The 25797-nt window shown below is 41.6% G+C and overlaps 1 protein-coding gene and 1 pseudogene across 1 annotated transcript in view; one reads left to right on the top strand and one right to left on the bottom strand.

Annotated features, from left to right (window-relative positions):
* The window catches only part of CDC73 (cell division cycle 73), a 149057-nt gene that overhangs the window by 20139 nt on the left and 103121 nt on the right, over positions 1–25797 (top strand). The window contains exons 4-8 of the mRNA XM_088453907.1: positions 4700–4762; positions 4842–4894; positions 16641–16729; positions 19220–19436; positions 23163–23261. Coding sequence (XP_088310033.1) covers positions 4700–4762; positions 4842–4894; positions 16641–16729; positions 19220–19436; positions 23163–23261 — 521 coding nt within the window. The remainder of the gene's footprint in view (positions 1–4699; positions 4763–4841; positions 4895–16640; positions 16730–19219; positions 19437–23162; positions 23262–25797) is intronic.
* LOC148480746 (small nucleolar RNA U3) lies at positions 9831–10017 on the bottom strand (annotated as a pseudogene).

The following is a 25797-nucleotide window of genomic DNA, read 5'->3' as shown; positions in this document are numbered from 1 at the left end:
CAAGAACACTCTCCAGGAGGTAGGTGTATATGTGTCAAAGTCAACAATCAAGAGAAGACTTCACAAGAGTGAATATAGAGGCTTCACCACAAGATGTAAACCATTGGTGAGCCTCAAAAACAGGAAGACCAGATTAGAGTTTGCCAAACAACATCTAAAAAAGCCATTACAGTTCTGGAACAACATCCTATGGACAGATGAGACAAAGATCAACTTGTACCAGAGTGATGGGAAGAGAAGAGTACGGAGAAGGAAAGGAACTGCTCATGATCCAAAACATACCACCTCATCAGTGAACCATGTGGTGGTGGTAGTGTCATGGTGTGGGCATGTATAGCTGCCAATGGAACTGGTTCCCTTGCATTTATTGATGATGTGACTGCTGACAAAAGAAGCAGAATGAATTCTGAAGTGTTTCAGGCAATATTATATGCTCCTATTCAGTCAAATGCTTCAGAACTCATTGGACAGCGCTTCACAGTGCAGATGGACAATGACCCGAAGCATACTGCAAAAGCAACCAAAGAGTTTTTTAAGGCTAAAAAGTGGAATGTTATGCAATGGCCAAGTCAATCCCCTGACCTGAATCCGATTGAGCATGCATTTCACTTGATGAAGACAAAACTGAAGGGAAAATGCCCCAAGAACAAGCAGGAACTGAAGACATTTGCCGTATAGGCCTGGCAGAGCATCACCAGGGATGAAACCCAGCGTCTGGTGATGTCTATGCATTCCAGACTTCAGACTGTAATTGCCTGCAAAGGATTTGCAACAAAGTATTAAAAAGTGAAAGTTAGATTTAGGATTGTTTAGTTTGTCCCATTACTTTTGGCCTCTTAAAAAGTGGGAGGCACATATAGAAACCGTTGTAATTTCTACACCGTTCACCTGGTTTGGATGTAATTACCCTCAAATTAAATCTGAAAGTCTGCAGTTAAAGCACATCTTGTTTGTTTCATTTCAAAGCCATTGTGGTGGTGAACAGAGGCCAAAATATGAAAATTCTGTCAATGTCCCAATATTTATGCACCTGACTGTATCCATAACTTCTGTAAAAGACTCTGCGCTGCCACCCCATACTATAAATAGATCGTCGATGTAACGATAAAAGGCAATCTCAGGATTAGCAAAAAATACTTAATGTTTGACGGTAAACATATAGGCATTTGCATACGATGGGGCCACATTGGACCCCATTGCACATCCAGATAGTTGTGTAAAAAAAAATGCCCCATCGAACATGAAGTAATTACGGGTCAAGACAAGCTCAAGTAATTCCATGAACAATTGGACTGCTGGACCCTTATACAGGGGGTTATCCAATAACATCCTTACAACCTGCATACTTTCCGCATTTGGAATGCAGGTGTACAGGCTGCTGACATCTACAGAGTATAATATACTATCATGAGGTACATCAGGCAGTTTAGTCAAGGAAACCAACAGACTGTTGGTATCTTTCAAGTAGGCCTGTCCTGGACACAAGGTTGCAGCAGGGCAACAAGATACGTAGAAACAGGTTGATATAGAGAAGTATTTTTTGCTAATCCTGAGATTGCTAGTAATGTGAATGCCTTTTATCGTTCCATCGATGATCTGTTTATAGTTTGGGGTGGCAGCGCAGAGTCTTTTACAGAAGTTATTGATAATTATAATAAATAAAATAACCTGTTAAATTCACCTTTATTACAGATTCCACTAAAATTTACTTCTTAGACGTTACAATAACTAAATGTGGTAGTAGATTGTTACCTTCTTTATATACGAAACCCACTGATAGCTAGTAAGATGTTATTTCTAATAACGCGCACCCAGCTCCTCTTAAGTGCCCTTCCATTTTCACAGTTTCTACGTGCATTGAGAATTGCGAGAGACCGTGAAGAGGGCGTTAGGCAAATGGATTCGATGTTTGATAAATTTAGACAGGATATAAAATGTAAAATTGGAACGTGCCAGGTGCAAAGTACTGGCTATCCCCCCCGGATGCATTGTTGTCTGGCAATAACAGTGAACCTGAGAAAACGGCCAATAGACACATCTGGGTGAACAAGTTTAACCATATGAGTACGATTATTAATCGTGAGGGAGATGAGATTCTGTCCATATCAGAATGCGTGACACTTCTGTCATTGCTGCCCGACTTCGAGTGCCTCCTTGATGGTTGATGTAAGCCACTGTGGTGGCTTTGTCGGACCGAACCTGCACGGGCTGTCCGTGAAGAATGTGCTTTGCCATCATTAGGGCCCTGTACACAGTCCTAAGTTCCTATATGTTGATGGGCAGAGATGCCTCTACCGTTTGTCCACCGGCCCTGAAAGGAGTGTGGACAGGTCACTGCGCCCCATCCTCGGAGACTGGTGTCCGTTAGGAGTATCATTTTGGCAGTGTTCATTCCGGGAGTTCTCAATTGGGAAGCGGACTTCCTCAGCCATCATGACGTGCTTCCAGGGGAATGGTCTCTTCACCAAGAGGTGTTTCAACTCCTAGTGGACAAATGGGGGTCTAGCAGAGGTGGACCTCATGGCCTCCCGACACAATCACAAGTTACCAGTCTACGGGTCCAGAACAAGAGATACTGAAGCAAGCCTAGTGGATGCTCTGTCAGTGAAATGGACTTTCTGGTTTGCATACCCATTTTCTCCAGTCTCCCTGCTTCCTTGGGTTCTTCGGAAGTTCAAGCAAGGCGGAGGCACTGTCCTGCTGGTGGCTCCAGCTTGGCCCAGACGTCATTGGTACTCAGATCTTCGGGGTCTCTCCATCGACACTCCGTTTCTGTTGCCTCTACGTCCGGGCCCTCAAGGGTCCTCCATTTGAACAACTAGATTCAGTGGAACTTAAGTGGTTAACAGCTAAGACTCTTTCTTCTGGCCAGAAGGGTGGCAGAATTGGGAGCGCTCTCCTGTCGTCCTCCTTTTCTGATATTTCACCAGGATAGGGCGGTACTTCGTACTCGGCCCGAGTTCCTTCCTAAGGTTGTTTCTAGTTTCCATATTAATCAAGAAATTGTAGTACTGGCCTTTCTATCACCAGACCTATCGGCAGGTGAGGCCTCATTGGATGTGATCCACGCCCTCAGGATTTATGTGGACTGTACCAGTTCTATTCGGAAATCAGACTCCTTGTTTGTGCTCTATGGATTTCACAAGAAGGGATGGCCAGTCAATAAATAAACATTGGCTAGATGGCTTCGTATGACTATTCCAGCTTACATGCAGGCCTGCCTGTTGTGACTTCTGTTAAGGCTCATTCTACTCGATCTGTGGGACCCTCGTGGGCAGCTCGCCATGGCGCCTCGGCTATCGAGCTTTGTAAGGCGGCCACGTGGTCTTCTGTCCAGACCTTTCTAAGGTTCTATGCATTTGATACCTTTTGCCTCTCAGGATGCTTTCTTTGAGCGCCAGATTCTCCTCTCAGCGCAGGAGCGTCCCCGCCCTTAAAAGGACTGGTTTGGGACATCCCCATGGTCTCCCTGTGGAGCCTATGGCAACTGAAAAAGAAAATGAGTTATGGTAAAAACTTACCTTTCGTTAACTCTTTTTTTTTTTTTTTTTTCCGAAGTCCATAGGGTCCATAGGGTCCACAGGGCACCCACCCTGACGCACCTGGCTTCATATGGGCTATCTTGCTGGTCACCGGTTTCTCGTCTCCTCTCTGAGTGTGATTCTTGCGTGTTCCAGTCTTCCTTCTCTCTTATCCTCCTCCTGGCCTTTGGCTTGTTATCAACTGAGGTGCCTCGGGGGCGGGGTATAGGGAGAGTGGACCCAGTGCATCCTGGGAGGTAAAGCTTTAACTGCGTGGTGCCTGGATTGATCCCCATCACCTACACCCCAAGTTTTCCCTATGGACTTCGATGAAAGAGAGTTAACAAAGGTAAGTTCTTACCATAACTCTCATTTTTGAGGTGCCTTGAGGACCGTGTTTGGGAACCTCTGACATAGTGTCTTCTGCACCCAGTTTACATTTTATTCAGAGGGATGTGTTCTCTCCCAGGTAAGTTCCACTAGCCTGGGAAGGAATGTTGTACATATGGCTTTAAAAAGACTGTAGATCAGGGCAACTTATGCTAATTTGATTTGGTTTCCAAGTCATGCTTTAAACGATACTATATTTTCTACTGGGCTAGAACATAGCACACCAAATAACTTCCTTTTTTTTTTTTTATATGTAGGAACACAAACATCTGTTTTAATGATTGGACACAGGTTCATGCAGTGTTTGATAAGAAAATTGTTTTCAACTAATACTATGTTTTATATTCAGTTTATTTTCTTTGATTTGACTGTGTGCCTAAAACGTTGGTGGAGTGCAAAGTTCCTTTGTCTAAAATGTTGAAATACCAAAGTTGAAACACTATTGTCTGATAACTATTCTCCTAGTGCCCAAACAAATTGCTTTCAAGTATATCAGAAACTGCAATTTTCCTAATCCATTTCCAAATCTTGCGAAGGGTACGGTTTACGTTAATGCCAAGAAGAGGGGCCTCTTAAACATATCCCAGACATGAAATACCCTTCATTGTGTTGTCCTACTAAATTGCAGAGTAATAGTCCTTTTAAACTGTATTAATTCTGAATTGTATAATGCCACAGTTAATTCAAAGTAAAAAAAAACATACCAGCTTCTAAACTCACGGAATAGTCCAATAAAAAGTTTAAGAGTAAGATATTAAATTTATTTTTTTTTCCTTGTTCTCATGCAGCCACTTCTGCCAGTATAGACAGAAGTGCACCACTAGAAATTGGCCTTCAACGATCCACGCAGGGTATGTATACAATGCTTATACTTCCAGAAAGACACTTTTAAAGCCCTGCTGTTGTTAAAACAACTCTTTGCTCTTTCAGTGAAAAGAGCTGCAGACGAAATATTAGCAGAGGCAAAGAAACCAAGAGTAGAGGTGAGTTATTCTTTTTGCTGTTGTCTAATTATACTGGTCCTGATCCTTAGTTATTCAGTTATTTACTAAATGGCGGCTTTTCAAAGCCTCAGATTTAAAACCGAAATGCTATTAAGTGCAAAATGACCTGGTTTTCTACATAGGATTTGCTGTGTTAAATTCTGCAGGCAAAACTCTGATAATTGGAGGCTTTGAAAAGCCATAGTTTAGTAAATAAGCTAATTTAACCCTGTCTTGTGAATGGCCTCTTTAAACATATTAATACAAAAATGGGTGATAGAGGATGCCTCTCTCCAGGATTCTCTATTAGAGGTTAATTAGTGAAAAGGCCGAGGGTTTTTTTTTGTTTTGTTAAAAATTTCAATAAAAAAAGGTAATAGATGGGACAGGTATCAGCCTAATCTTAACTGATTTAGCCATATATATTGAAAATACAGCTTTTATTTGGTGCCTAACGTTGATGCAACTGTAGCCAGTTTTTCTGTTTGGAACCACTATTCCACTAGAAGATGGATTGCTGGATCTACTATGGATAGGAAAATGGGAAGCTGCTAAGAAGCATGTTTTTTTTGCGAAGAGTACTTCAGTTGTGTGCATCTGTTGATTTTGTCTCCAGGACACTTAAATTATAGACGGATACACTTTATAATGTGCAACACAGTATAAATAGCCAATATTTGTAAGCTTTGTAGTGATTATAAAAGTTAATGGTTTTCTTTTATGAAGCTTCACTGAAACCGTTTTCTTCTCATCCAGAAGTATGGCTTTAGCAGGAGCTGCAGGCTCAGTGTTTCTCAAACTCCATCCTCATGGAACCCTAACATTGTGTGTTTTTAAGGTATCCTTTGGAATAATTAGTACCACCTGTAGATCTGTTGTGTAAAGCTGGCCATACAGCAAGCCAACTAGTTGGTTGGAATGAAAATCTGGTAATGTAGGGGAGCAAATGATGATCAGCCATTTGCTCCCAAACACTGGAAAACCAGACGAAAGCTGCTGTTCAGACAAGTTGTTTAAATCAAACAGATTTAACCAATTTGCCTGAACAACCTTTTTTGTGTGTTCTGGTGTTTGGGAGCAAATTGCTGATTGTCGTTTGCTCCCATACATTACCAGATTTTCATTCCAACCAACAAATTTGTTGGAAGGTTGGAGAAAAGTTGGTCTGGTGTATGGACAGCTTTAGTCAATTAACACACCCATGCTCCAGCTAAATGATCTGGAAAACATACTGTTAGGTTCAATGAGGACCGCATCTGAGAAACACTGTTTTAACCAAGCTTTTGTTTGTTGGTAATTTGTAAAACACCAAATTCAGTATTCCGTCAAACCAAAGTCACTAGTGGTAAATCCCATAATTTGCCTCCAGATAAATCACTGGGTTTATGATACCGTCCACAAAGGATACAGAATAGTGTACCATCGGTACCCAAAGAAAATATCTTTGTAAAATTTTCAATTTCTGGGGAACTGTAGTCCTGCATTCCTGGTAGAAAAAGTATTTCCAAACAGCTGTCAATCTGAAGAAGCACAATTCATTTAATTCAAACGTTTCTGCATGGAATCTATACAGTCTATTCTCCATGTTGTAGAGAATTGGGACATCCTTAGCACCATAGGTCTACAAGAGGTTTATCACCACTTTTCTAATATAATAGCTTAACATCATCAATTCACATTTGGTCACAACTTCCAGTTGACCTGTCCCAATTAGAAGGGGTATAGTTCTCAAATTACTTTCACCAAGGTGCTGCCAATTCTTGGAAAAACGGATTAATGGTGTATGGCCTTTTCTGGAAGACGTTCTTGTGACATTAAGTTGGAGCACATTGACTACATCAGAACAGATCAGGTGACTATGATCCTGAAGGAACAATTTTGGATCATCAATACAATTAAAAAATATTGTGCCTTCTCAACAACTGCAGGTACGGGACTACTGCTAGATATTGCAGGAAACACAGTGGGCCTGATTCAGAATTTCTCAGCGGCTGCAGTGCATGCACTGAAATAGAGGCAATTGTTTTTATTCAGAGTCAGACGCTTCTATGTGGCCAGATCTCTGCATACGCTCACCTCTGAATAGCTTGCAATTCAGTCAACATGCCCAATACACAATTATCCTGTTTGCAAACGAAATTTATACCCATGAGGGCAAATGGAGTTATTTTCTCAAATTTGCAATTACAGACATAGTCACAGTTGCTAACAATCACAAGATGTGACTGCCTTTTAGTTCGTAACTTTTTCCAATGTCCATAGGGGACACTGGAGTGAATACACTGGGGTATAGATGGGTGAGAGAGTGGAACCTGGCACTTTACAATTCTTTAGAAGTGTGGCTGGCTGCTCCCCCTCTATAGCCCACCCAACCTCATCTAAGAGTAACCAAGCCCGAGTGGAGACGCAGAGAACAATAGAGACAAGGAGGAACCAACTAAGAATGTCCAAGACCGAGGACCGCTAAGGAAAGTGACAACAACCAAGACGCTGCAGATGACAAAGATACAGCAAGGAACAGTGCTGGGAGGGTGTCCCCTTTGGAATCTGAGAAAGTGATTTATCGGCAAGTACCAAAATCCTATTTTCTCCTTCCTCCACTGGGGGAAACTGGAGTGAATACACTGGGACGGTCCAAAGATAAACTCCCGGGTGGGAAGGTGCTGAGTGTCACGGCCAGGGTTTCTCTGCATGGTAGTCCACCGGGTATTACCTGTGAGGTCGTTATGGCGGGGGGGTCTCTGGCAGCGGTGCTGGTGTTTGGCGAGGGGCATTGGCTACGCGTGGTTCTGTGCGGGCACATTGTCACTAGGCCTGGCGGTGTTTCCGTTCCCTTGGCATGGGTGCCGCCATCTTGCCTGCGGCTATGTGATTCCAGCTGTCCAATCCTGGTAGGTCATGGGCTCACTCCAGCCAGTCACAGCGCGGCACTGAGTATTTAGGAAGGTCCAGAGCCTTCCTTCCTTTTGCCAGTACAACATGTTTCTCAGCTGCGGCTGAGAGAGAGTACCTGTGCCTTACCTGCCTACCTGTCTGTTACGCTACTAAGCCTGAACCTTGCCTGCTCCAACTTGCTGGATTTACCCTGCACCCTCCACATACCTTTACCTGCCTGAGTATCTGAACCTGCTGTTCCCTGCACCTTGCCTCCCTTCACTCCCAGCTGGACTTCATTACCACAGCCTGCATTCAGTTACAGCTCATCATTCCTGCGTTCAGTTACAGCTCATCATAGCTGCACTCTGTTACAGCTCAGCATATTTGTTTACTGGACTGTTCCTGCCTGTCACTATCTGGATATTTCCCATTAACCCCACTACAGTTATCAAGTGCACTTTAGTGCTTATCCCTGGACTTTTTATTTGCCATTCCCATGTCTTCTAAGTCACTTATTAAAAACGCCACTTTTTCATTTGTCTGCTTCTGTGTCTGCTCCTATCACCAACCCGGATCCACAAATATTCAGAACCTCACACTGAGAAACTTGCAGAACCCTGCAACAAACATTTAATAAGGGTCGCCAGAGAACAACAGTAGACCATACCAAGGTATGTATGTGGAGCAAACAGCTGCATGACTAAGGTGACAAGCAGAAATTCTTGCTTGACCGCCCCCAAGGACCTCACCGAAACAGTGCATCAGAGAGCACCCACAGGAATATGTAATAGCATGGAAGTAATTTGAAGACAGGACACAAGGAACCATAACAGTGCTGGCAACGGTGAAGATGCAGCAACCAACAAAACAAAAATACCACAAGAACCTTCAACGTGGAAGGTCGATGTCAGTACTGGCAAAAGAGGTCTGTTCCGTGCTAAGCACATCCCAATCGTAATGAGAAATTGGAGGAATGATTAGACAGAACCCAAGCACTGACCCTGCCATGTGAAAGCTGGAGCCAATTCAGACTGCCGTCCAGGACCATACCAGAGGTCCACCTATTCCAGGGGCTCAACCCAACTGATTGGAGGAAGTGAATGGGTTTGATTGTAGAAATCACCACCAGGTTGAGATCCCATAAGGGCAGGAGGAGGCACCAAAGGTGACTGGATTCAAAAACTACCTGTATAAAATTTGTAGATCAGGCAACATTACAACTGAAGGTGAACTAGATGGATAGTACAGTAATCTGCACCCTCAGCGAGAACCAGTAACCACTCCAGCCTGGAGGAACGACAAAAATCAGAACAACCGGAAGGAAATGGTTAACAAAAACAAAACACTGAGTGTACCCCGAACGACAGAAAACTTCTAAAAGTGATGGAAGTGTGCTGTAGACACCGGCTTCCTGGCCCAAGCATAGTAGGAAAAATAGATTACGGAAAATCATAGCACCTCAGAATCACGGCTGCAGCAGCCAGCCTGGTAACGAAGACACAGTAGAGTGAGAATTAGAACTTGCAGAAGAAGATCCAGCCAATGTGGTGCACTGGCTGCTTACAAGTACCTACTAAGGCCTAGAACCGCACTAGACAAGGTCAATCTGGAGTCACCAGGAGTACTACTGTTTGTTTGGAGACGTGATCGAGGGGCTGAGAGCCTGTGCCACAGAACATCTGGGACGTGGACTAAGTGCAATACCACCTCCTATGAACACGTGCACCAATACGGGAACAACAACTCCAATCACCAGAGGGTATACAAAAACAAATTCTTTATCAAGGAACCTGTCATGGCCAAGAACAGCCAGATCCGGTAGCATTGACATGTACCAGGAGTGACATGTAGGGTGTACAGAACAGACCAGACTGCAGCAGGAACCCAGAATAATCCATACATTTTTTTTTTTGTTTGTTTTTCTTTTAATATCCCTAGACACCAACAATTCCAAGGTATGGGAAGAAGACTGGATGCCTTCAATCAGTCACTAGGTATAAAACAATGATCCATAGAGTAATAATTACCATGTATAGCGAGCCAGTTGAGGTGAACTAGTATAAAAACAGAACTCCCCCTATTTCATCCAAATAAACGAAAAAGGAACAGCCAAACAAAAACAAACAGCAGTCGCTTTGAAGCAGAACTGCAGCTCACTTCTTGCTGAGAAGAGTACTACAACTCTTCCTCATTGCTGAATGGTCTGCACATATTGACTATAGAATGATCCTTGACAGAGAATGCATGTCCCCCAAGGCGGTGGAAGAAGGCGTGACAAGGCAAGGATACAATGATTCAAGACCGGGATTGCCAGCATTGCTAATACAGCCCTAATGCTTAACCTGCACTCAATCCGTGAGCCCTCACTGGTCATTTTGGCAGAAGATACTAAACACACTGTGTTCCCGACAATGAGTATAGCTCCAGGAAGGAGGGATAACTGCTGTGGAGGAACTATAGACACATTTTACTCTTGGAGAAGGTCCATCAGCTAAGAAAGGATCGAGTCAAAAGGCGATATGGATAATTATATTCTACCCGTTAATGGATATAGCCCCATAAGAAGATATTGGAGCATACATGATTGCCTGGCGAGGTCTATCCGATTTAGGGCTGTAGAACCGGTGGATAATCGGTCGATCTTATCGCACCCGTGATATTTTATAGCACTTTAATAGTGAGAAACTTGAGAATAGTTTTCTCCATCTCAGACCTGGAGAAAAAGAAAATATAAATCCCTATCTTTGCCTATAAATGTGGGGATTTCTTTCAGAACCCTTATGGCAACCCCTAATGATAAATTACCACATTTTTTTTCGTAAGTTGTGTACTTTTTTTGGCGAAAAAAAACAAACGTTGAAAATGGGTTTAAAGTATTGGGTCTGGTTTTTCGGGGTGCCATATGGATGCGACAATTGTTTTAAACATCGCACGTGGCCGCAGCAGGTGTTTCTTTTTAACAGTTTTTAAAACCGGTAAAAAACGCCTGCTGCAGCCACGTGCGATGTTTAAAACACTTGTCACATCTATACGGCCCCCCAAAAAAACAGACCCAATACTTTAAACCCATTTTCAACTGTTATTTTTTTTTTTTTGCCAAAAATTTGCGCAGTCATTTTCCGACACAGTACGCAACTTACGAAAAAAATTCTGCTAATTTATCATTAGGAGGGGGGGTGTCCAAATGGTTCTGAAAGAAATCCCCACATTTTTAGGCAAAAATAGGTATTTTGCTTTTTTATTTCTCCAGGTCTGAGGGTCGTATTCAATTGCCCGCGAAAAGTTCTCACCGGTGACGTCATTTCGCCAGACGAGAACTTTTCTCTGTATTCAATTGCACAGACTTCCGCCGGTGATTAAAATCTGCGCTTTGTAACTAGCAGACAAGATTCGCCTCTGAAAGGAGGTGGAGAAAAGTGCAGAATTGGGGGTTTGGAGTGCAAAGTTGTGGTAACACCCCTGCAGCCTTGGGACAGTACCCCAAAGATAAACTGCATAAAAAAAAAGTAAAAATAAATACTTTAGATCACCACAAAAAAGAACTTTCGTTTGGGGGCGAAAAAAAACAGTTTGGGGACAAACTTAAAAACTAGTGAAATACACTCCAGGGCTCCCCCAAGCAAGCCCAAGCTGTTTTTTTGTTTTGCAGATGTTTGCTGAAGGTGCGTTTTTTTATGTTTTTAAAAACTCACTTTAGCGATTTTTAACAATGCTTATACCCTTTTTTTTTTTTTTTTTGGTACCCCAAATTTCCCGGGACTACTTATTTAAAAAAAAAAAAAAAAATACGAATCGTGGTGACGAACACAATACTTTTCCGGAGGCAAACCTGGCGAGGAAGGCAAAAACTACGGCATGCGAAAATTCCGGGACTTTTCACCGGCAATTGAATACGGGCCTGAGATGGAGAGAACTTTTCTCCTGTTGATAAAAGTGCAAGAGATTTATCGCGGGTGCAATAAAATCGTCTGATATTATCACCTTTAATTGAATACGGCCCTTAGAGGGATCGAGATCTAGCAGAATAACTAACCTATAATATTAGATGTAGTAGATTCTTTACGCCAGGTCAGGATGGACTGATGTTTGCTGGTACTGCTGTTACGGTGCTATGTCAGGTGTGTGCTGTTGCACCTGTCACCCTTCTAAAGGGATCTGAAACAAGAGCGCCTGTTTAAGAATGTGGAGCAAGCACCTTACCTGTGCCACAAGGTCCCTTTTGTAGATCCTTACTGACCCATGTTCAACCTCGCAGACACCAGTACCCTCAGCAGAGTATCCATAGGTGGCCTGAGACCCTACGTGTCTTGGTCCTTTAGACTGAAGTTGCTTCAGTAGAAGATGCGCCCTGTGTAAAAAAAAAAAAAAAAAAAAAAAAAGGGCCCACAGTCTGACTCGCAGAATAACCGCGCCAAACTAGAAGTCGTCATGTGCTCGCATGGACAGAGAAAAGAACTCCTAGTCTAAAGGAACTGGGTCAGGGGAGAGACCAGACTATACAGTCCAGTTTTGGCATGTGTGGTGTAGTCATTTACCACATTAACAAACTTCTGGTTTTTAAAGGAATATCTACATAGGTGTATAGAGGCCCATTTCCAGCAACCATCACTCCAGTGTTTTAATGGTACCTTATGTTTGCTAAGCGTGTTAGAAGACTAATGGATGATTAGAAAACCCTTGTGCAATTATGTTAGCACAGTTGAAAACGGGTTTGCTCGTTAGAGAAGCTATAAAACTGGCCTTCCTTTGGGCTAGTTGAGTATCTGGAGCATCACATTTGTGGATTCGATTATACTCTCCAAATGGCCAGAAAAAGAGAACTTTCATGTGAAACTCGACAGTCTATTCTTGTTCTTAGAAATTAAGGCTATTCCATGCTAGAAATTGCCAAGAAACTGAACATTTCCTACAATGGTGTGTGCTACTCCCTTCAGAGAACAGCACAAACAGGCTCTAACCAGAGTAGAAAGAGAAGTGGGAGGCCCCGGTGCACAACTGTGCAAGAAGATAAGTACATTAGAGTCTCTAGTTTGAGTAATAGATGCCTCACATGTCCTCAACTGGCAGCTTCCATTAAATGGTACCAGCAAAATGCCAGTGTCAATGTCTACAGTGAAGAGGCGAGATGCTGGCCTTCTAGGCAGAGTGGCCAAGAAAAAGCCATATTTGAGACTGGCCAATAAAAGGAAAAGATTAATATGGGCAAAAGAACACAGACATTGGATAGCGGAAGATTGGAATAAAGTGTTATGGACAGACGAATCGAAGTGTGAGGTGTTTGGATCACACAGAAGAACATTTGTGAGACGCAGAACAAGTGAAAAGATGCTGGAAGAGTGCCTGACGCCATCTGTCAAGCATGGTGGAGGTAATGTGATGCTCTCTGGCTGCTTTGGTGCTGATAAAGTGGGAGATTTGTACATTTTGCAATGCCATACCCTGTGGACAGCGCTTGATTGGAGCCAATTTCCTCCTCCAACAGGACAAAGCACACCTCCAAATTATGCAAGAACTATTTAGGGAAGAAGCAGGCAGCTGGTATTCTGTCTGTAATGGAGTAGCCAGCGCAGTCACCAGATCTCAACCCCATTGAGCTGTTGTGGAAGCAGCTTGACCGTATGGTACGCACCATCAAGCCAATCCAATTTGTGGGAGGTGCTTCAGGAAGCGTGGGGTGAAATTTCTTCAGATTACCTCAACAAATGAACAGCTAGAATGCCAAAGGTCTGCAATGCTGTAATTGCTGCAATAGGAGCATTCTTTGATGAAAGCAAAGTTTGAAGGACAACATTATTTAAAATAATCATTATATCCTTGTCAATGTCTTGACTAAATGTTCTATTCATTGTGCAACTCATTTGATATGTCAGTTTTCATGTAAAACACAATTGTCTGGATGACTCCAAACTTTTGAACGTGTGTGTGTGTATATATATATATATATATATATATATATATATATATATATATATATATATATATATATATATATATATATATATAATCTCTATCTCTCTCATACATAAAATCTCAAAAAAACTTTACACGTTGTCATTATGGGGTATTGTGTGTAGAATTTTGAGGATAAAAATGAATTTATTCCATTTTGGAATAAGACTAACTTAAAATGTGGAAAAAGTGAAGCGCTGTGAATACCCCTCCCCCCTCCTTACTACTCAAGGGTGTTGGGTTATACTAACTGCTGCTAAAGCCAGCTGGTGCGCAGGAGGCATCGGGACCCGGACACTAGCCACAAGTAGCTGTGGCAGGCACCAGAATCTGATGACCATATGGCCAGAGACGCGGACACAAGCCATATATGGCGGTTTCATGTCTCTCCGGTGGCTTCCAACGATGCAGACTGCAGCAGCATGCAGTCTTCCTGTGATGATCCCCATAAAATAAGGAAAAACAAATAAAAAAGAAAAGGGGCTGGAGACAGCCCTCTGTGCAGCCGGCTGTCTCTCGAGGCACAAATCTTAACTGAGGTCGGATGGGGGTATAGAGGGGGAGGAGCCAGCTACACACTTAAAGAAATTGAATGTGCCAGCTCCACTCTCACCAGTCTATACCTCAGTGTCCACTAGTGGATGAAAGAGAAAATTATTTATTTAAAGAGCTCATGAGAGTAGACAGACTTAGAAAATGAGCGTACATGTGAGTGCAGACCCAGTGTCTGTCACAAGAAAGATTCATCAAAACATACAGCATACTTGGGTTTAAGCAATTGATGTTGATCTCCTATGAATGTTCTCATCTGCTACATGGGAAGAGTGGCACCTTTAACTGAATCTGCTCCATCACTTCATCAGGACCCAAGAAAATTCCTAAAAGTGTCAAAATCTAAGACTTAAGGATTTTTGAGTGTCACACTCGGAACCAAAATGGATTGTGCACAGATTCCAGCTACAATGTTTTAGGGCTCTCATCTACTTAAAAAAAAAAAAAATGTCTCCAAAGCGAAAGATGCCTGGGTGAAAGAATTCTACATTTCAGGGGAGTATGGCAATTGGCACTTTCAGCATCGTTTCTCTTCAAACAACCTGATTGTGGTTTGTTGTGTAAACTGCCAAGATTTCACATGCAGTCCATGATGGCGGAATTTTTGATAGTCATATCATGGGCAGAGGAAAATGTTCTCACTGCACATGGCAGATGGACACCAGGATAGCAGATTACCTCAGTGGATGTCAAGACCATCCGGAAGAATGAACTGTGCATGAAATGGTTTTTCAACTGCTACTGTAATACAAACAGTTTCCACTTTTCATTTCATTCCGGACATTTTTCTTCTGCAAATAACAAATAGCAAGTAGGAAAAATAAAAAGGCATCACTGGGAAGGAAGGAATGCAGAAAACTGATCAAATGTCTGTCCTTCCTGTAGGACTTCGTCAATATTAATTCTCTGTCTATTCTTAAAAGATGGGTCAAGAATGTTAATATGTTCATTCTATAAAACTGGTGAAAAGATGATCTATGCAAAGCAGCATGGTGGTCATGTCTTCATACATTTACCAGACATTATTTTCTGTATGTGACCTCGGGATTCGTACTTCTTGGCGACCTTCACCTTTAGGTCGACAAGTCTAAAATGCTACAGAAAGCAACATGCAGTATAGAACTGATGGCAAATGATCATGTTTATAGTTGTACTGCTGCCACGTGTAAAATGCTTTCCATAGCATTTTGCACTTGTGGATCTAATGGTGCTGGCTTTCCGGGGTCCACATACTGCTTGTTGTGATTGTGATTGACAAGCAGACTACTCCCTCAAACTGCTTCTACTGGTCAGTTTGTAAGGAAAACAAATCAAGTACTAGTAAAAGGTTGTTGCTTATGCTTTGCACTATTAATGTTAACTTATGGTAACTGTCAATCATATGACCAAGTCTCAAGTGAAACATGTCAACATTCATAATGTCGACATGGTTTAACCTGTTGACAGGCACCACGATGACATCTTCAGAATTTTCACAGTATCGACATGTGAAATGTCAGCATTCTCAGAATGCCGATGGTTAGCCTGCGGGGTGAGGAGGTTAAGGATGGGGGCTAAATACTCAACGGAAAGCTTCTTAGACGTATCCACCGAAGTGCTGGTCACAAGGGCGCTGGGACCCGGTAGACAATGCAGGAGATGTTGGGACCAGGTAAGTGACCACTGGGCCACTTACATTGGATCAACGTTCTATCATGTCGAGATGTCATCCGTGTAGACTTGATGAATGTCAACATGCAATGCATTTTATACAGAAATTACTGGAATAGACTATATATTTAGCGCACAGACAGAATCCATATCATTATATTACCATAATAAAAAAAATGATTGGTTTGTTAAAATAGTTTAAAATAAATAAGGAAATGGTATTACATTATTGCTCAGTTGTTCTTCCCCAGGTGTTTCTTATTATTTTTATTTCCACAATATGAGATTCTCATTATAGTGTAGCATTTAGAAATTAGATGATTAAACTTTGTAGTGAACTAAGTCAATATAATGGTGCTGAACATGATCCCAAAGATCCCTTTACTCCGGTCTATGAGAGCAGTGATGTATTTCTCCATTATCATATGGGCAGTTCTCAGCACACCCTTACTTGTAATACACTCGCACCTTTACTGTACAGAACTTGCATGTGCACACCCCAATCTGCCTTCTGCAAGTGCAAGTCTAAATTTGGCTGGTTAATTCTGTGTAGGATCAGTGAAAAGTTCCTTTTTACTCATGTTTCACTCTCAATGAAGCTCTAAATGAGAATAAAGATATAGTGAACTACATTACATGCATTTATTTTTCTTGAACATTGATGATATAACCCAGTTAATTATTTAATATTTCAAATGTAATCCATTATTTTTCCTAGGATGAAGAACGTGTCCGTCTTGACAAGGAGAGATTGGCTGCTCGATTGGAAGGCCATAAAGAAGGCATTGTGCAGACTGAGCAAATTCGGTAGTCTGAATCTTCCTAATGACTTTTTAATCTGTTTTATTTACATATGCTTATACTTTTTTTTGGTAAGTTCAGGATTTCAGCATAAAAACACAGTAATGCAAAGTAGTGTGGTCATTAATAGCAAAAGTAAATTTTTGCACTCCTGTTTTTGTTGGTCCACCTTCTATTTTGCATTATAATGTGCCAGTAATAGTGAATTTGTAAGAAGTATGTAAGCCACATTTGGCATGAACAGCAATAATTGACATTAACGTAATTTGATTCCTCTCCATTGCACAGTTTTGCAGTTTGATAAAAACACTATATATGTTTGTCATGTGTTGAACATCTGATGTATTTTACAGCCTCCAAGCCTGGCATTAAAGGACCTATACCAGTGGTTCCCAAACTGGGTGCCTCAGGGCAGTTGCAGGGGTGCCCCGGGTTGGTGTTCTGATACCAAATCAAATTATTTATGATCAATGCGATAGGCAAACCAGTGCTTGTGGCTGCCAATCAAAAAATGTGTACAAACAGAAGCCTTAGGATGACAGATAAGCATAATTTACTTTAGATTTTTTTTGGTCTAGGGGTGCAGTGAAAAAAAAATGCTGATACAAGAAAGTTTGGCAACCACTGTCCTACACTATAGTTGCACATTTGCATTCAAGATGTTACTTAAAATGTAAAAAATAAATATGGATAAGTTTGTTTACATTCTGTATGGGCTCTTACATACAGCCCATGACCCAGTTTTTAAAAAATGTAAAATCCGCTTTAAATTACATTAATGATCATAATATTAAGATGATCATTGGTGAATGTATTTATAAATGATTACGGTTTAAATTCTCTATGAAAAACAAGGAAAACATAGACTTTGCGCAGAAGGTGCCCTGGTTGGAAAAGAACCCATTGCTGAGTAACAGCAGGCAACTAAACGCACTGCAGTGTAACATGGTCTGTGTCATGCCTTCCCTTCAGTGACACTTCCCTAACTTCACTAGTTTCAATCAATGCCAAATACTATTGGGGGAGGGGGGTTTAAGTTAAAATTTGTCAAACCTAGAGAGGACAAGTGGAGAAGTTTCACATCACAACCAATTGTGTACTAGCTTTAATTTACTATAGTCTAAAGCAGGGGTGGGGAACCTTTTTCCTGCTGAGAGCATTTTTGCGATATATAAATTTATTTGCGGGCCAGGTGCAGGCAAGGCCCCTCCGTGTGACATTACACGGGGACGGGGGCCACAATCGCCGGTGATTACAGAAATACCGGGAGCATCCTGGGGATGCTCTGGGGAAATATAAGGGCAGCGGTCTGACTGTCTTTAGCATCCTAAGGACGCTCCTGGCGGCACTGCTGCATAGATTCTGGCTGCAGGGTGCCATTTTAGTCACCCTGGTAGACAAATGAGGCTAGCAGAAAAAAAGCTTAGAGGGCCTGACCAAATGATTACGCTGGCCTTATACAGCTCCCGGGCCTGAGGTTACCCATCCCTGGTGTTCCCCATCCCTGGTCTAAAGGAAAAAGGTGGGGTTGGGCAGCACACCCTAATTTAAACATAATAAGAGGTTCTACTATCAAGAAACCTGTAGTTTTAATGTAGGAAAAAGTGGAAAAAAATGCAGATGCGCACTCTAAGCACTAAGAGTACTGATTTATCAAAATATAAATAATAAACTCCAACAATTAACATGGTTTTATAATAAGGTTCTTAGTACATGCTTGGCCAAGTAGTGTAGTCAATATAATGAATCTGGTTCCTATGGACAGCACAACCAATTGCACCTTAGAAGGAAAGATGCAGCAGGAAAGGTTTTCCGTTATTCATATTATCAACCTTAGGGCCTGATTCAGACTCGCGAGCGCTGAGCGCTCGCTCCGTCGTGCGCATGCGCGAGACCCGAATAAAGACTGCCAAGCCGTCGTTATGGGTCTCGCACCAAAGGGGGCGTGCTGTCGATGGTGATTGACAGCACGCCTCCTTTGGTGGGCATGCCGGGGACGTGGCTGCCCAGACGGAGGCGTTCCCATGGGAACGCCTACCGTCTGGGGCCGGCCCCACTGACATCACTAGTGATGTCAGTGGGAGTGCTTTTGGCTCTGATCGAGCCAAAAGCACTCCAGGGCTTGCGGCAGCGAGACCCTACCGCAAGGGTCTCGTCGCAAGCCCGACGGTCGCGATGGTCTTGACCATCGCGACCATTTTGGCCGCTCGCTATAGCTGTGGGTGGTAACCCACAGCTATGCGAGCGGCCAGGAGGCCGCTCCAAAAAGGAGGAGGGACGGCCCTGATTCAGAGCGAGCGCTCTGTCAGAGCGTCCGGCTCTGAATCAGGGCCTCAGTCCACAGTAACAAGAGAATAGTAATTACATATGGTAGAAGTGTACCTAATATGAAAGCAGATAGGGTATTTTTTTTTTTTTTTTTTACTTGATCTTACACTAATGTTGGTCTTTCAAACCAGTTTTTGCACCTTAACCTATACCTATCAATGTCTCTAGCTCTCTTTCAGAAGCTATGTCAGTTGAAAAGATTGCTGCCATCAAAGCCAAAATTATGGCAAAGAGAAAAACTACAATCAAAACTGATTTAGATGATGATATAACAGCCTTAAAGCAGAGAAGTTTTGTGGATGCAGAAGTAGATGTTACCAGAGATATTGTCAGCAGGGAACGGGTATGGAGGACAAGAACGACTATCCTACAAAGTACAGGAAAAGTGAGTGTTTCGTTCATCATCAAATTAAGCTGTCCTCACTAAACACACTTTATTACTCTGCAGTTTGAACATTATACATTGTGAATAAATTTACTCAATGCATGAAAACTTGCGGTTAGTCAACAGGCTTAGGGCCTGATTCAGAGCCGCTCGTAAGCGGCCGCTCGTTCGTTCTGACCGATGTTCGCACTTCTGCGCATGCGTACGGATTTTAATACGCATGCGCGAACCAGTCAGTGCAGCCGAAAATCATTTGTTCGCTATATAGCGAATGCCTGCTATTTTGAGTGACAGAAGGAGGTGTATGTGGTTGTTAACAGGGGAAGGTGCTTGAAAACGGGGGTGTGGAATTAGATCGCAGGCGTGCTTAAAGGTCAAAACGGGCGTTTTAAGGGACTGCATAATTAATACAGCAGCGTCATTGACCACGTCACTTGTTTTTTTTTTTACTCCGATCTGCTCGCAAAATAGCGGTTGAAAAAACCAGCCACAAGAATAGCGAGCAGTTCATACGCTGTTCGATGTGCTCGATTAATCTAATAGCGGACACGACGTAGGATGCGAGCGGCCAGGGGGCGTATTTTACAAAATTACAACCGCAAGTTTTGCTCGCTCAGACTTAGAGGCGTGAACAGACCGCAATTAGCGAACGGTTCATTTGAATAGCCACCCCTTGTTTTAGAACGAACGACCGCAAATAGCGAGCGGCTCTGAATCAGGCCCTTAGTTCTCTCTTGAAATGGGAAAGAAATTGATCTGACTGGAATTATTGTTGGTGGTTTCTCTGAAACTACTGTTCTTCTGGGATTTTCACACACACTAGTCTATATTTTACAGATCATTGTGTGCCAAACAAAAACAGCCAGTGAGCTACAGTTCTATGGTTAAACATTTGGTTAAAGAGCGGTCAGAGGTGAATGACCAGACTAGTTCAAGATGACAAGAAGGCGACATATACAGCAAATAACCATGCATTACAACAGTGGTATGCAAAAGAGCATCTCTTAAAGCACAACATGTAAATACTTGAGTTGGATGTGTATGTGCAGCAGAATACCACACAAGACCAGCCAACGAAGAACAGGAAACCCACGCTACAGTGGGCACAGGGTCACCAAAACTAATTTAAAGAGTGGAGAAATATTGCCCGATATAATCTTGGTTTCTGCTGCCACATGCATTTGGTGCTGTGATGATGAAGGGAATGGTTTATTTGCACACATTAGGCCCCTTAATACCAAGTGAGCATTATTTAAATGCTACTGCCTACCTGAGTACTGTTGCTGGCTATGGACCTGATTCAGAAATATACGCTGTAGCACAGCAGCTGCGTCGTTGTATGAAGCAGCTGTGCTACAATATGCAAAAGCAGCAGGAAGCATCAGAAGTAAAATATGCCTATTGCAGGCTTCTCTGATCCGATGGCACGGGAACATCGGTCATCTGAGTAGCTCTAAGGTTACTCAGGATGGCCATGTATTTCAAGCTGCCGGGGCCAGTGAAGCAGTGTCCAAAATCGCAACCGCTGACCTCGGCAGGCCCACATAATTGGGCAGACACACCCCTGTTTTCCTAGTCGCTGGCTGCCGCCACCCCTTCCCTGCCCCCGGGGCATTGTGACCTGTGTCACAGACAAAGAACTGGACATGTGCAGTACAGATCTGGCGCTTGTGCAGATCACCAAACATTGGTGTTGCACATACAGTAAACCATTGTGCTTGCGTACAACTCTGAATCAGGCCCTATGTGTATACATTTGTGGCCAAAGTTTACCCATGTTCTGTTAGCAATTTTCAGCAGGCTAACAAGCCTTGTCACACAGCACGTCATCTGTTCCACGATGATGACAATAAGTTGTATGTCCACCACAGTCACCAGACTTCATTCCAGTGACGCACTTTGGGATGTGGTAGAGCAGGAGATTTAATGAATGGACTGCCAGTATGAAAAATACCCCAAAGGAATGTTTCCAGCACCTTGTTGAATACATGCTGCAAAGAATTCAAACAGTTCTGGGTGCAAATGTGCGATGGCGAATATCATACCTACTGTACTTCACTCACTATTCATTTATTGTTCATTTGTTTAATTATATTGTATCTTTTTATAGTGCAACTTAAAAATGCTAAGGGGTATACTTATGAAACTTATATTGCAGGGAATATTTATTAAATTTATATTGCAGGGGTATATTTATGAAATGGATATTCCTTTATTGGGGGGATTCCCGCAAAATCTAAGTATCCCCAGGATATAGCAAATAGTAACTGCAGAAGACCTCTTTAATAACAGCTGTGGTCCCTCCATTTCCAACTACAAAAGCAGCCCCCATAGGTTCCTAAACTGTCAGATTTACCTTCTTGCATCTGTAGATGGCATTAACACACATTAACTTATGCGCTACTCTAATAGATTTTCGGAGAGGGAACCTCCGGAGCCCTCTCCATCTGCCAGCACAGTAAGCTTATCAGAGAGCTCAATTTGTTTGGGTACCGTGGAGACTGAGCAGGTACAGTATGTGACCTGAAAGTGATGTCACATGAAATTTAAGCACTTGTGCCCAAATGAACAAACCAGAACATGGCAGCGAACCATTACCTGGGGCCAGTTTAAGCATTTGTCTGCAAAGTACTTCAGCAAGTTTCATTTAGAACACGTATACCACTTTCAAACAGAAAAATGTAAAAAAAACCTGGCTTTAACTGGCATTTGAGTGCTGGGTCGTTTTGCTGGTCCCAGCCTGAACTCACGTTCAGACAAAAGAGCACGTTACCGGGTCAAACATTTCTATTTGGTAATTTGCTGATTAACACTGGTATTTCTTCTGTTTGAAAGGGTCAGCCCGGTAAATCCTGGGTCGAAGTCCCGGGATTTTTGACCCTCTCGGACAGGACCCGTGTTGATCATCAGTAAATTACCGGGTTGAAATGTTTGACCCGGTAATTTGTTTCTGTCTGAAAGGGGTAATAGTCAGTTGGAATAATGAATACCAGTCTGTGCAATCAGTTAGCATAAACAAAAGGGGGGTTACGGATTGTCCTCTATGATGTGAAACTGATTGGTCCTTGTTTTAAATAATAAAAGTTGCTAGAGTGAAAGAATGATTAGTCTTCCCATAATAATAAATAGAGGCAGTATTACAGAGATTGATAGAATGGAAACCAACTATTACGAATAACTGTTGCTAAAAAAAATTGTGCACGTTTGTTTTCTCCCTCCTTTTTGTGGATAATTTCCTCCATAAAAAATGTGACTATAAATAAGGAAGCTGACATGCTGTAAGAAGTGACCCTACATGTACTGAGACTTTGGCTACAGACATGAAAGCAGCATTTGCACAGTGTTGTCCAATTGAATGTCAACTTGATTATTCATGTGTGTGAATTGGTTACCTTCTGTGGTTTCCTTTATGGATACTGTATTAAAGCCAATTTCTGTTTTGGATGCTGCCTTTGCTATTAGACAGCCTGTGTACGTGACCGGAAGTTACTTAATTGCTTTTCATGCAAGCCGTGATATTTAGACAGATGAAAAGTGGAGGTGATACTTCTCTACTTTAAGGCAAGAAGACCTGTTGTAATACATTTTACAAAATGCCTACTTTGTATTCTAATGTTTGAAAAAATAATTTTGTACTGTTTTTTGCTTGTTAACGTGCCATGTGTCCTTCTGATAGTTTACTTACAAAGGTTTGCTATGACCCATCTGGAACTTTTCTTTTTCTAGAACTTTGCCAAAAACATATTTGCAATTCTTCAGAATGTAAAAGCAAGGGAAGAGGGCCGAGCTCCGGAGCAGAGACCAGTTCAGACTACGGCACCAACAGTAGGTTGCCATGACATGCTTTTGCTAGAATATGCCATTTTATAACTTGAACTAGAATTTAAGATTTATTAACTCTTGTTTATTGTAGTCTTTGATAGCAAATGTACTCTGTTGTTTAAAGGCTGTCATTTTGGGTATATTTACAAATATACAGCTTGTTACAAAAACATGACTGAAGTTATTTTTGCATAGAACAAAGAAAACTGACGTGGGTTGCTGTTAACTGTTAATTTTTAAATCTTATTTTTATTTTATGTTCACCGTGTGTGTGTGTATATGTATGTGTGTGTATATGTGTGTGTGTATGTATATGTATGTGTATATATATATATATATATATATATATATATAAATAATTTATTTATGTTCATTCAACTGCTGGGGTGCACATCCTCAGTGTAAGCCCTCAGGAAAAAGGGGAACCCAAATATATAGCAAAAAATAACAGAGTGCATTCACCAGGGCTTCTTAGGGAAAAAGTTGTAATGCAAAGCTTTATTCAGTCAACGTTTCGGTCCGCCTTGGGACCTTTATCGAGATCAGTACAAATGGAAAAATAATGTATTCCATTTGTACTGATCTTGATAAAGGTCCCAAGGCGGACCGAAATGTCGATGATTACTGAATAAAGCTGTGCATTACAACTTTTTACCTAAGAAGCCCTGGTGAATGCAAAAAAAAATAAAAATATATATATATTTTGAGAGCGCCAAACTCCATTATGCAGGTTAAAATTTTTCCCAGATATTTTCTGTTTTTTTTATGTCCTTTTTAAGGGGACGAAGAAGGGATCCACTTTCAGTTTCTAAAATGATACCCTCAACGAGTACACCGAAAGATAATCAATCATTTTGTCTGCTTTGCTAACATTTTGGTTTCATTTTAAAATGAATAGAAACCTTATATCACACACATATAGTGGTTATTGTGGGTTAGATGTTAATAACTTGCTGTCACCCCTTGGGGCGAGCTCATTGACAGCTCGTTGAGCCCACTTTTTGGTCACAAAAATAAGTCTTCCAACGTGTTTAGTCAATAATGAATATTGGTGTGTTAGAACTACACATACAAACATGTTTGAACTTGTAGTTTGTGTATGCTAGGTGCTGGAGGCGGGATGTAAGATGTTAAATGTACACGTGTGTACAATGGTTGTATTGGACAGAAAAACGTGTAATTGTTTTAAAACAATTTGTGCTAAAGTGAATGTTTAAAATTACATTTGATGTAAAAAAAAAAAAAAAGGCTGAAATTCAATATAATATATGCAGAAGTCACAATGACCGGCATAAAGGAAATATAAATGAAAAATACTTTTATTAACTTAAATGAAACATAATATACATTTAAAATAAAATGCATGAATTTACATATTATTTCTGGAAAGATTATGAAATTAGATAAGTAAATTCAACTGGAAGGGCCAGAAAATATAAATTTTCCAGTAGGCTGCGTATCGTGAATGACGTATACCAGTGGTTGCCTAACTTTTTTTGAATCACGGCGCCCTAGTGTATCTGCATTGTTTTCATGGCACCTCTAAGCCAAAAGTGTTATTGAGAAATTCAGAAAAAATTGTAGTAAAGTAAATTGTGTCATCCTTAGGGTCAGTTATATGGTGGTGGACAGGTTTGTGCTTTTGCTTATCCACATATTTACATTACATTGACCATTAATAATTTGATTTAGTGCTGGACCACCAATCTGATGCACCCCTACAAGTGTCCCGAGGCACACCAGGGTGCCGTGGCGCACAGTTTGGGAACCACTGACGTATGGTTAGAACATGGATATCTAGCCTTATAATAGGATAAACAGGTTTGGTCAGTAATAGGCAACCAGTACTAGTACAGGAAACGTGAAGTACTCTAAATATGTTTTGTTTTTTATCAGTCTGTGTAGACACTTGAATCATCTTGATAGTTTGTCCATATAGTAAAGAAATTTCCCAAATGCTTTCTGACGTGTGATTGTCCGAAAACTAATGCAAAGTCTGGTATCTAATCAAAAGGGCAACACCTATTGTTAAGCAGAATTGTTGATCGTCCAACAAAAGGTAGTGTTTGTGCAAAAATGATATAATATTAAAAGCATCTGCTTTAGTGTTTGGTAGTTACCTCGTGTTAGGAGGGAGATTCTGTGTTGTCCTTTTCTAAGTGCTGTATCTCCTAATGACATGGAACATGTGGTAGTTCAAAAGTCTGGGCAGCTTCTATAGTAGATTGTCTTGTTGTTTTCCATACAATGCACCATGCGCAATGGACTCCAATGTCGTGCAGGTCAGTGCCATTCTAAATGCGGGCTTATGCACAAGTGCATAAATATATTAATGTCCATGACCACTATACAGTCACTCTGAAGCATAAGCTTGAATTTAGATTACCATTAAAAAAAATTTTAAGCTACATGCTACAGCCAATACAGAATTATACAAGATAGTCTACTATGGAAGATGCGCATACTTTTGAATTGGCATAGATATTCCATGTCATTAGAAGAGCTGCCGCAGCAGTTCAGGGAGGGACCCATGCTGGTG

The sequence above is a fragment of the Taudactylus pleione genome, unplaced genomic scaffold (genome assembly GCF_031769625.1).
Source record: "Taudactylus pleione unplaced genomic scaffold, aTauple2 ptg000602l, whole genome shotgun sequence".
NCBI classification, from domain to species: Eukaryota; Metazoa; Chordata; class Amphibia; order Anura; family Myobatrachidae; genus Taudactylus; species Taudactylus pleione.
Note: the sequence above shows the minus strand (reverse complement) of the source record. Positions and strands in the feature narration are given on the sequence as shown.